The following is a 12,861-nucleotide window of genomic DNA, read 5'->3' on the forward strand; positions in this document are numbered from 1 at the left end:
CACGGCGGGCGGGCAGGGAAGGGCGGGTTTGGAATGCCGCGCCACCAAGTTAGGCTGCTGGAGCTTCTATTGCTGCTGCTGCTGCTGCTTGGGGCTGCTGCTGGTGAAGGGGCTGGAGATGGGGATGGTCCACGCATAGGCGCCGTCACGTGTTTTTCTCCTTGGAGTGAGACGGAGTGTCGGCGGCGGCGGCGGCTGGCGGGGGCTGGACTCATAAACACAGACACCGCCGCTTGTTTTGGTTTGGGGCTTTGGAGAAAGTCTGTGAAGCTGCAGCTACTGCGGCAGCAGCCCGAGGAGGAGGAGGACGAAGACGACGAGCCAAAGTCCGCGGCCGCATTGCCTGTGCCTTCGCCTCCCTTCACTCTGGGGCGCACGAGGAGGAACGGGCTTCGCCGCGGCTGCCCTCCGAGACTTTCCCGACTGGAATGAAGAAGAGGAGGAGGAGGAAGCCGCAGCAGCAGCCCCGAGGATGCCCCTTCTCCTCCTCCGCCTTGCCTTCCACTTGGGCAGCGTCTCCCCGCCGCCGCTCCTGCAGCTGCCTGCTTACATTTTGTGTCGAAATGGCACTTTCTTTTTCTCCACAACCGTCGGAGATCGCCTGCCGGCACGCTTTTTACAAGCTGAAGAAGAAGCTGCAATCTCATCGCTGAGATTAGGAGGGGGGGAAAAAATCTTGGATTTGTTTTTGTGTTTTTGTTTGGGTTTCCCTTACCCGCAGCAGAGGAGATTTTTTAACAGACATTTTGGCGGGGAGAAGAAACGAGGTGGCTTGCGTGGTGGTGTTGTTGTTATTTTGGGGGGAAGGGGGGGGAGGTTGCCTTGCTTTCCACGAGACTTCTGCAAAAGCAGCCCTCCCTTCCCCGCGCTTCCCTCCCTCCCTCCCCGAGAGGATATTTAATCGGCGTCTGACTGAAATTGCTCCTTGCGGAGGGTACCCAGGAGACGATGCGCTTCTCCCCTCGCCCGGCGGCCGCGCTCGGGACGAGGCTTTCCGGGGGCTTAATCGGGACTGGACTTGGGAAAGACACGCTTCTCCCGCGAAGGCTTCTTGGGGAATAGAGGAGCCGCGCGGAGTCCCTCGACTTCTGGAGCCGGAGGGAGGCTCTGCCGCGGAACAGCTGTTTCCCCGCTTGCCACGCTTCCCTTCCCTCCTCCCGTCCCCTTTTAGGACGCCGGGATTCGGGACCTTCTCTGCCGCTGGGGTGGCTGCCGCATGACTTGTCTTGGGGGCCGCTGCGGGCGCCCTTCTTCTTCCTCCTCCTCCCTCCTCGCCCCCTGCCTCGTTCTACCGGGTCGGCAGCCGCCCGTTGCGATAGCGGCGGCCGCCCCTGCCCCGCTCTCCTGCCACCATGGCCAGCCCCACGGAGGCCAACGAGAGCTTCTTCTCCGATGTCAGGAAGGTTGGCTACTTGCGCAAACCCAAGAGCATGCACAAGCGCTTCTTCGTGCTCAGGGCGGCCAGCGAGTCGGGACCCGCCCGTCTGGAGTACTACGAGAACGAGAAGAAATGGAGGCACAAGTCCGGGGCCCCCAAGCGCTCGATCCCGCTGGAGAGCTGCTTCAACATCAACAAAAGGGCGGACTCCAAAAATAAGCATCTGGTGGCTCTCTACACCAAGGACGAGCACTTTGCCATCGCTGCCGACAGCGAGCCCGACCAGGAGAGTTGGTACCAGGCGCTGCTGCAACTGCACAACCGGGCCAAGAGCCATCACTACCAGCACCACCACCACCATGGGGACGTTGCGGTTGGAGGGGGGAGTGTCGGGGTGGGAGAGGCGGGGGAGGAGAGCTACGGGGAGATGGCCCCTGGCCCGGCCTTCAAAGAAGTTTGGCAGGTGATTTTGAAACCGAAAGGTCTGGGCCAGACCAAGAATTTGATTGGTATCTACCGCCTGTGCCTAACCAACAAGACCATCAGTTTTGTGAAGCTGAACTCTGACGCTGCCGCGGTGGTGCTGCAGCTGCTCAACATACGGCGCTGTGGCCACTCAGAGAACTTTTTCTTCATTGAGGTGGGGCGCTCTGCAGTCACTGGACCAGGTGAGTTCTGGATGCAGGTAGATGATTCAGTGGTAGCACAGAACATGCACGAGACCATCTTGGAGGCTATGCGGGCTATGAGCGAGGAGTTCCGGCCCCGTAGCAAAAGCCAGTCTTCCTCCAATTGCTCCAACCCCATTTCTGTGCCTCTCCGCAGCAGGCATCATGTCAACAACCCCCCGCCCAGCCAGGTGGGGCTCAGCCGTAGGTCCAGGACTGAGAGCGTGACTGCCACCTCTCCTGCTGGCAGTGGTGTGGGAGGTGGAGGAGGGACGGGCAAGCCCAATTCTTTCCGTGTCAGAGCCTCTAGTGATGGAGAAGGTACCATGTCCAGGCCAGCTTCAGTGGATGGAAGCCCCGTGAGTCCAAGTGCCAACCGGACCCACTCACATAGGCACCGTGGAAACTCCAGGCTTCATCCTCCTCTCAACCACAGCCGCTCCATCCCAATGCCTACTTCACGTTGCTCCCCTTCTGCCACGAGTCCAGTCAGCCTGTCATCCAGCAGTACCAGTGGCCACGGCTCAACGTCTGACTGCCTCTTTCCACGTAGGTCCAGTGCTTCAGTTTCTGGTTCCCCCAGTGACGGGGGCTTCATCTCCTCTGATGAGTACGGATCCAGCCCCTGTGACTTCCGGAGCTCTTTCCGCAGTGTTACCCCAGACTCCCTGGGACATACCCCACCTGCCCGGGGGGAGGAGGAGCTTAGCAACTATATTTGTATGGGGGGTAAGGCTACTTCATCCTGCTGCAATGTCACAGCCCCTAATGGTCATTTCACCCCCCGCACCTGCCATCCTCAGCAGCAGACTCGCTATCCTGGTGTCCCATGCTGCCCCCGGCTTGGTAGCGAGGATGCAGGTGATCTGGATAAAGGCTTCAGGAAACGGACTCATTCAGCTGGTACTTCCCCAACCATCTCCCACCAGAAGACACCCTCACAGTCCTCGGTGGCCTCCATTGAGGAATATACTGAGATGCTCCCCTCGTATTCCTGCGGTGGTGGCAGTCGGCTCTCCTCCTACCGACATTCTGCCTTTGTGCCAACTCATTCTTACCCTGAGGAGTGTCTAGAGATGCACCACGTGGAGGGCAGCCACCACCAGACCAGTTCTACCCCACACACTGATGATGGCTACATGCCCATGTTGCCGGGGGTGGCCCCTGTCCCTAATGGTGGTACTGCTCCCAAAGGTGGTGATTATATGCCCATGAGCCCCAAGAGTGTATCTGCCCCACAGCAGATCATCAACCCTGGGAGAGGTGGCCGTCATGTACAGGCCATGGTGGACTCCAATGGCTACATGATGATGTCTCCAAGTGGGAGTTGTTCTCCGGACAGTGGTCCCACTGGCTACAGCAAGCTATGGATGAATGGGACACGACACCATCCCAAGTTATCCATGGAGAGTAATGAGGGAAAGTTGCCAAGTGGGGGCAGCGATTACATCAATATGTCTCCAGCCAGTGGGTCTGCTACCAGCACTCCTCCAGATTGCTACTTCACCAGCTCAGGACCTCCAGGCCCAGAAGAACCATCCATGCAAGGCCCCGCTCAGTCCCACCACAAACCCATCTACTCTTATTTCTCTCTCCCACGCTCCTTCAAACATGTGCAGCGCAGGACAGGCGAAGAGGGCGGCACCCAGATGCGCATGTCTCTCAGCTCCGGCCGCTTACTGTATGCTGCTGCTGCTGAGGACTCTTCCTCTTCCACTAGTAGCGATAGCCTTGGTGGCCCTGCAGGTCAGGAGGGTGGTGGGTTTTCTGTTCCTCCCCAAACACAGCCTTTGCAGCCTGCTGCTTCTTGTACTGCGGACATGGCTGTGCGGACCAAGAGCCGCCTGGCCAGACCCACCCGTCTGTCTTTGGACGGCCCTAAGGCCAGCACGTTGCCTCGTGCTCGGGAGCAGCTCCCGGAGCCCAAAAGCCCTGGTGAGTATGTGAACATTGAATTCAAGCAGCCGGCCTTTCCATCACTGTCATCCCATGGAGATGCTGGATCCAGTTCAGAGGAGTATATGAATATGGATTGGGGAGCTGCCTGCCCCTCCAGCTTGGCATCCGGGCAGTCAGGTCGGGGCGGGGCAGTTCCCACTGGTGGCCGAGACTACATGAGCATGCAGGTGGGCAGTGGGGGGCAGTATATAGTGTGTGCCCATACCCCCTCACCTTCCCCTCCGGCCCTTTTGCTCAGCTATGCCGATATGAGGATGGGCCGTGGTAGGCCAGAGAAAAGCCCACCTGCTGTGGGGCTACCTTCCCCACGTCCCCAGACTCAACCAGGTGAGCTGGCCGCAGCCTTGCCCCACCCCTGCTCCTCATCCATGGTGGGGGGCCTAGGGATGAGCAGCACCTTCTCCCACGTCAGCCCCAGCCGCAGCAGCCAGAGTGCCAAAGTGATCCGCGCTGACCCGCAGGGAGGTCGGCGGCGTCACAGTTCGGAGACATTTGCTTCCTCTACCACCCCTAGTGGTGGCCTTGGTGCCTCAGCCCTGCCCCACGGACCAGGAGGAGGTCCTGACGAGGCAAAACGCCACAGCTCAGCCTCCTTTGAAAACGTCTGGCTCAAGCCCGGGGACCTGGGGGCCTCCTTCGGCCTTGGCACGGCCATCAGGAGTGAGCCGGCTGCGGGTGGGACTGGAGGAGGCGGCGTCGAGAATGGGCTCAATTACATCGACTTGGACTTAGTGAAGGATTTTAATCAGCGCCAGCATCACCACCCCCACCCTCAGGAGAGCACTTCTCTGCTAGGGGGCAAGCAGACGACGCAGCAGCATCAGCCACCTAAATCTCCTAATCAGCCTTGTGGGAGTAGCCACTTGAGTGATGAATTAAGTGCATATGCCAGCATCAGCTTCCACAAGCGGGAGGACAGTAGCTGAGCAGGAGCCAGAGACAAGGTGAGTATTCTGCAAGCGAATGAATGCTTCCTGGGGGGTTGGAGTGGGGACGTGAGGTGCAGGGCTCAGATGCATGTGCTGAAGGGGCGACAAAGCAGTGCTTTGGGTAATTACAAAACGTGCCTCAGATGGGTTTCCCTGTAAGCACTTACAAGACATGCACTCGGTTTGGGTATGATTAGATAACCCATCCCAACTGACACAATGTTATGTAACTGGTTCTTTCTGTTACCCACTTGTATTACCACGTTCCATTTATCCCCCTTCTCATTCCCTCCCTTGCCCATCATTATCCATTTACTGATAAGAGTGTTAGTGTATTGACAGGTTATGTTTAGGGTGATACTGCATTTTACAAGGGGTGAACAGATCCAATTCCTGATAGGTTTGGGTCAGTAATTGCCAGTTTATGGATGCAATGTAAGCATTGTGTAAGAAAAGAGAATCTTACTAAACGGTTGTGGGTGGGGGAGGAATGAAGTCATCATTAATACTTGACAAAAAGTGATAAGAAATCTCAGACAGTAATAGCCTAAAGCTAATTAATTGTGAAGAAAAAGATCTCTTGAGTTTTGCTTCATGTTGTTGCTGTTGTACTGTTTCTTTGACCAGCATTTGATTTGAACTTTGAGTAAGAAAATGTATGAAATTTGTGGACAAAAGGGAAAAAAGTGCAAAACAGTTGAATGGGTCTTCTGGGTTTCCATTTGTTTTTGTAACGTAACTGCTGTTTCAGAAACAAAATATGAAAAAGTGGCGCTTCTCTAAAGCTTTTCATTTCTTAGATGTGAAGCTGTAAGAACATCAACACTGTGCAGCATTATTATTATTAATTATTATTGCTGGTGTTTTTATCTAATCTACTTTTGGCTGAACCTCTAGAGGAGTGTCCTTTTGGATGCTCTACTGCCCTACTTGTTTCACCTTTAGAAAATCATAACTTAAAGAGAAAAAAAAATCTCCTGTCTCCTCCTTGCTCTCTGTCTTTCTCATTCTGTGCTTGCACAAGCTTGTGTGTATATGAGAAAGAGGTGTGGTCTTACATAGCGCATAGGAGCAGGAATTGGAAACCTCTGCAGTCTAATCCTGAATGAGCCAGTGACAAGTTCTGTGGCCCTGGGCGAATTTTGCTGTGTGTAAAATAAGTGTAGGAATACTTCTCTCAAAGGATTGCTATGGGGATTAATTGGATAATGTTTGCAAAGCATAGTGAACAGGAAACAAAGTCCATACTGACTGGTATGTGTGTGAATCTGCTTAATGCTAAATATATCTATCAAGGAAGTCTCCCATCCCCAGTTGTATAGAATCAAGCAAAAGAAAGTTCATGAATTTGTTAAATTTAAGCAAAATGTCCATCAGCTTGTTGCCCTAGGATCTTGATGATGTGGGGTGGAGAAGACGGTGACTTAGCCTTGTGTATGGTCTAGTGAATTTGTACAAGGAGGCCTAACATAATCAAGGGGCATTTTCTCACCACTGTGCATTTTCCAAAGTGTGTATACTAGTGGTGTGAATATAGCTGCTGCTTTTAGAAAGTGTTTCTTCCACCAATTATGCTTGTCAAAATGTTGATGTTCTGCACAGCCATGACTCTGCTCTAAGCTTTGTATTATCACAGACCTCATGATCTAAGCTGACCTCTTCCCATCACCCCTTATCTTTGATCCACTGTAATCATTGGAGAGAAAGAGGAAATGTTTATATTGGCACAGATGGAGGCAAATTCGGCAGGACCTTTTTTATGTTAAATGTCATAACAAACACTTCTTCTGGTCTGTGATGTGTTTTAATTGCTTGTTTGTGGGGTGCAAGTACTAACTCTGATTTGAGCAGTAAAGGTTCTTATAAAAGCCTAGAGACATTTTTTCTGTGAAATTGAAAACTTTAAGTATCCAGAATACAATCATAAGTAGATTTTAGTTTTAAAAAACACACTTAAAGCACCTTCAAGAAAGCAAGGGCAAATAATGGAGAGTGTGGGGCTGTTTCAAGGTGGCTCCCTGAATGAAAATAATGATTGTCATGGAGGCAGTCCTTAGAGTCACGTTTGTTGCAGCCACAATACCTTGTGTGTAACTACAATAGTTGCATGCTGCTGCATTCTTTTGCCGTCTGTTGAAAATACAGTCAAAACAATCTTCATTACACCGTTCTCTAGATTCCAGCTTGCTTCTCTCATGTTGTTGTGTTTCCTGATCAGATATACTGTCCCGTAGCCTAGTGGCCAGTTGTAAGAATGCTATAATTTCTTGTCATGGCAGTATGCATAAACAGTAAAAGCTTTTTACAGTCTTCTACTGTCCTTTTGCCTCTCTTGTTTATTGTGCCATCATCAGAGCTGGAGAGCAATAACCACTGCAGAACCAGTGATTGTGAAGATGGCTGCTGTATGGAGAATACTAAGTCTGAAATGTTGCCCTAGTACTCGATATCTTGTCTGGAATTGTTGTTGCATTGGTTGGCCATGCATTTCCAAGAGGCATCCAGTGAAGTAGTGATTATGGTTCTTGCATTTTAAGAAGACTGCGCAAGAGACCATTTAAAGCAGATAGTACAGCTTTGCTACACAGAATGTCTATTCCCCCCCCCCCCCTTCTAGTATCTAGCTAATGGAACCAAGATTTTTTAAAAACACTTTTCTACATTTTGGGGAGAAGATGGGGAGTTAAATCTTAGTGCTCATTTCCTTCCCACTGTGGGATGAAGTCACTTCCCTCCCTTGAGCCTCTTAGCCCCACCGTCCTCTGCTGTCAGATTTTGAAGGCAATATGAGAGAACGTCCCAAGTTTTGTGAAGCTGGTCTTAGAGAGCCAGGAGTCATTAAAAAAAACAAACCAACCAACGTTTTTATTTATAGGATCTCAGTTCATTTGTGTGCAGAAGAAATCCCATTCATGCCCTGCCTTAACCTGTTTTGCTGCTGGCATGTCTGCATTCAGGACAGTTCATTTACTCAAAGAGGGTGTAGTATTAAGTGGAATTTTTAAAAAGTGTGCAGACAAGGTTAATTTGTTCACAAAACAGAATCCATCTGAGATTTTCAGAAACTATGACGATCTAAAGGGGCCTGTGAATATGCAGCCTCCACAGTCCCATTGTATTTTATGCAGCAGCCATTATTCTTTTGCAGTAACCTTATTATTTGCAATTTATTAACCTTCCAAGCAGTAAGCCATTGTTTTACATTCCGTACACATTTGCATAGTATGTGTCCTTATCAGTACAGTAAGTTAATGCAAGTTGCCAGTATAACGAGGTGATAGAAAAGCAAAAAGATATTATTGGTTTTAGTTCTGCCCTTTCCCACAAAGGCCTTGTAATATCCAGGTTGTCATGTTTCTTTTCCTTTACCAGAGATAGTATCGGCGTTTTTTCAGTAGTAGTTAGTTACTCATTTTGCGATCCTACTCAGTTTCCATAGACTGAAAAATATAATTCTTAAGACGTCTTAAAGTAAAGAGGACTTTTGTTTCCTAATCCTCTTATGTTGCTCTCTTACTGCTTTTTGAGAGAGTTATTTTGCTGCCATGCTTTGTGTGCGTGCATGGAAACCAGTAGATACTGGCACTAAACATTATGTATGCTCTGTTGGAGGCATGAGTCCAGTTATGTGTTCAGGAGACCTCCTTCTGGACATTTTAGACCTGCTGCTTTTTTGTTTAGTTTGTTACAGGCACAGAAAAACAACACTGTTTGAATTGACAGTACTGTTTGGGCTGGGAGTGCAGTTCTTACTAAGGTAACTCCATTGTCACAAGCAAAAATGGGAGAGTTTAGATGGTTAACTGTGTGGAAGCTTTGGAGCCCTGCACCTTTATTTAGGTAGAACTTAGAAGATGACACTACAGCTGTGTTCACAACAGAAGCAAACTGCATTTGGTACTTCTGCTAGGTTTCGTGTGGAGACTATGCATTACTTGTATTGTTGTTCACATATACTTTAACAAAAGGGCTAGATAACACTCTGGCTTTCCTCTGTGGAAGATCTTGGTCAGTGACTGTACCACAGTTGTTTTATGGTTCTGCTTTCAGATTCTTCGCAGTAGACTAAAGTTTGAGTCCAGTGGCATCTTTAAGACCAACAAAGCTTTATTCTGGGTATAAGCTTCTGTGTGCATGTGCACTTCTTCAGATAAATCTGAAAAAGTGTGCATGCACAAGAAAGCTTATACCCAGAGTTAAACTTTGTTGGTCTTAAAGGTGCCACTGGACTTAAACTTTGTTGTATTGCTTCAGACCCACAAGGCTACCCACCTGAATCTTTGCAACATGCAGCTTTACTAATTGAAAGCATCCCTTTTCGCTATCAGTTTTGGAAGTGAAATAAAGATATGCAAAAGATGATGGCCTGTATTTTTCCCTTTCACAGGTTTAGCCCCCCCTCCCAGTTTTCTCTCACAAAAACATGTTGAGGGGGAGTCATTTTGCTATTTCATGTGGAGCAGTGAAATTGGTGAAATAACTCCTCCCCCATGTGGTTTTTGTGTGAGAACACTACTTGGGGGAGGGGGGCAGGAGCCCTTTCTCCCTCTGCTGTGCCATTCCAAACCCATTTGGGTTCTCCTTTTTTTGGGGGGGGGAGAAGCTGTGCGGCTGCGGGGAACATGCAAATTAGTGTAAAAAAGTGAAGAGACTTAACCATGTAGTTTGCCTCTCTGTATGTCATGCTGGCCACATGACCACGGAAACGTCTTTGGACAGCGCTGGCTCTTCGGCTTTGAAACGGAGATGAGCACCGCAACCCTAGAGTCGGATTCGACTGGCTTTCGAGCAAGGGAACCTTTACCTTTACCTTTTTATGAACAGTGTCAGATAGAAAGGGCATTAAGAACATAGAGTGTGTTTGTAAAACTGTTGCGAACATGGCATAAGAGGCATTTTAAAGTACTTGCACATCACAAAAAAACCCATTTCTGTATAATCCAGAAAGTACACACATTCATTAATTGATTTTCACAGAGATGGACAAATTCAGTATCTGAACTTTGGCAAACATGACACTATCTTGTGCTACATAAGTACATGTGAAAGCAAGGTTTTAATTTATCACCTGTTGAGGCAAAGGATGAGAATTTAGCTTTTGTGATACCCGAAAACAATGTCTGTGTTGACCTAAAAGAATGAATAGGTTCAATCTAAAGCATCGTGAGTGGAACTCTGCTAGCAGGACAGATCTTATCTCACATTTCCTGGTGCTGTCCATTAAGATCTGAAATACTGCCCCTGTGAGACAGGGGATTTTGAGTAACAGCATGAAGTAAATATGGGGAATCAGTAAAACTGCTTCACCCCTTGCGTGACTGGAAGTGATCTTCTGCTTGTTGAAGAACTCTTTGGATCCAACCCAATATATGAATGGTGGAGAATAATTGCTTCCAATGATCCTTGTCTTGCCTTTTGAAGCATCTCCTCTTACTTGCAGGATCTATTCAAAGGGTTGAGTGAACACATGGAGATCAGGGTGCAGGGCCAGCAGACCTTATTCTGCTTTCCCTCCAACAGATTCATTTCTATACTCATGAATGCATGAACTTTTTTGAAGTCAGAGAACTAATAAAATAAACCCCAGCCACAGTTTTGACTACGAAATCTTGCCAGTTCATTCAGTATTTGTTGATCCAAACACTGACCTGGAAATAAACAGTTTAGCCACAATGTCAACTTCTGGGAAACTGGTGAACCCATGCTATGCTGGAGACACTCCAGTTCTCCCTCTGAGAATGACTGCTATAAGGCTGTTATGTTCTCTTGGTGGATAATAATTTATTTACTGTAGTATTTTGTGAGTTGCATTCTCTGTTTATACCTGAAGCATTAGCAAACAGACAACAGTATTCCTTTATATCTGTTGAACATTTTACACTCTTTATTTGTACAAGCCCAGGCCGGTTGGAAGATTCTGATGGGGGCGCAAATCGGGGGAGTTCGCATGCCCCGGCTGCTTTATTCCTCCCTGCCTACACGTCCTTTTTAACATGGCTGAATCAGCTTTGATTGGCTGTGTATGCATTTTTACATGAAACCTCTGGGCTGAATGGGCTGAGCTTGCTTCCAAGACTGGTCCTAGACATATCTGGGCTTCACATAGCTCTACACGCTTCCAGCAGCAAGCTCTGCTCACGTTGCGTGACATGGTAGTATTGCTGGGGTGTGTGCTTGTATGAGCTGTCTCTGGAGGTGCTGTTAGCTGCTCTGTCTGTCTTTGTGCATGCATGGCATATGTGAAGATGAACTCACAGGCTTTTCTATATATGTCTATGCAGCTTTAGGCACCTTGCTGCATACGATTGAGGCATGTGCTGATTGTAGCATGTGTGTAAAATGGCTCATAGTTTTCCGTCTGAATCCAGGTTAAGTAACTCGCAGTTAAAATCTTTCATGGTTAAGGTGTGGTAGTATATTAAAGAAAACAACAACAACTGAGACTGTGATCTACATATAATCAAGAGACTGCAGTGCTGCTGAGGATGAAAGATAGTGAAGTGTTTGTAGTTCTGGGCAGCAGTAACTAGAAGATCTGTAACATACTCAAGTTTTATGCATTGCAATAGTATGAAAGTCCAAACAGTGTGCACTTGTTTGTGTTTTCCTTAATTAATCCCATGCCTAATTTACAGTGCAGTCCTAAATATCCATTTTATGCCTATTGACTCCAGTGGACTTAGGGGGTGTAATTCTGGTAAAGACTGCACTGTAACTGTGTGCTTAAGGCGGAAGTCCTTTTCAGACTTACTTGGGAACAAGCCCTATTTAATGCATTGCAAATTACTTCTGAGTACACACATGCAGGACTGCACTGCATATGTTTGTAGTCTTTAATGTTAAACTTAATGCAAAAGCATTTTTCTTCATCATTAGCACCCAGAGCCCTCTAAGGATTCAGAGTGCTCTTGCTGGATCAGGAAATACATGGGATAAATCTGATACACTGAATGATGGTTTGTCTGCACTGAATAACTTTCTTTGGGATGAACATTCAAATATGTCTCTCCATTGACTTTCTGGTGCAACTGTTCATGCATGGATACTTTAAAGCTCGAAGAAAAGACCTAGGCTACTGCTTCCTTATGATATGCTAAATATTTGTGACTTCTGTTCACCTAAAAAGACTGAAATAACTGCATTAGTAACCAGTGTTTCCTCTAAGCTGAGTTAGTGTGAGCTAGCTCACAGGTTTTTAGCCTCCGGCTCACACATTTTTGTCTCAGCTCGGGAAGGAGGGCTCCAGAGCAAACTGATTTATGCAGCAACCAAACTGCTTACTCACAACTTTAATGCCAGCTGCTCACAAAGTAGAATCTTTGCCCATAAGACTCCACAGCTTAGAGGGAACATTGTTAGTAACCAGCCATCATATTCCCTCTCTCTCCTTTTCTAGCTGGCTACTAAACTGAGAGCTAGGCAACTTGATGAATAGCTGCATGTCAAATTGAATGCTTCTCTCAATCCAGCAGAATTCTGTATTACCATACCTTTTACCATCAATCATTACATTGCCTTGTAATTATGGAAGAATAACTTTTAAAAAACCAGATGTGTTTTTTTAAAAAACTTGCATGTATTGCTTCCAGCAGTGTGTGATTTGGCAAATTAGCTGAGCAAGATCTTGGACTGGTTTTTGAGTATTCAAAGTTGCAAGATACCAAGTTGCTAGAATTTAAAAGATGTTCATTTGGAAAATTCAGCATGGAATAATTTGCTGGAACTATCCCAAAATGGATGAGGTTAAATTAACCAAAAATGAATAGCTCCTCAGGCTTTTATTATGGCTAGGCTGGTTTTCTTACACTTGTGTTCACTGGGAACGCCAAGCCCCCAGTGCGAGCAGGGCATCCTTCCCTTCAGGTACTGTTGCTTGAAAAATTAAAAAGAAAAATAAGGCCTTGTTTACTTACAGCCTGAGACAGTG

The 12,861-nt window shown here is 47.8% G+C and overlaps 1 protein-coding gene across 1 annotated transcript in view; it reads left to right on the plus strand.

The window, feature by feature from the left end:
- The first annotated feature begins 947 nt into the window (after positions 1 to 947).
- IRS1 (insulin receptor substrate 1) overlaps positions 948 to 12,861 on the plus strand; it is a 77,656-nt gene continuing 65,742 nt past the window's right edge. The window contains exon 1 of the mRNA XM_015417840.1: positions 948 to 4,949. Within this exon, the coding sequence (XP_015273326.1) occupies positions 1,353 to 4,931 (3,579 nt within the window). The 5' untranslated portion in view covers positions 948 to 1,352 and the 3' untranslated portion in view covers positions 4,932 to 4,949. The remainder of the gene's footprint in view (positions 4,950 to 12,861) is intronic.

This window comes from Gekko japonicus, unplaced genomic scaffold, assembly GCF_001447785.1.
Source record: "Gekko japonicus isolate JY-2015 unplaced genomic scaffold, Gekko_japonicus_V1.1 scaffold302, whole genome shotgun sequence".
Classification (NCBI taxonomy): domain Eukaryota; kingdom Metazoa; phylum Chordata; class Lepidosauria; order Squamata; family Gekkonidae; genus Gekko; species Gekko japonicus.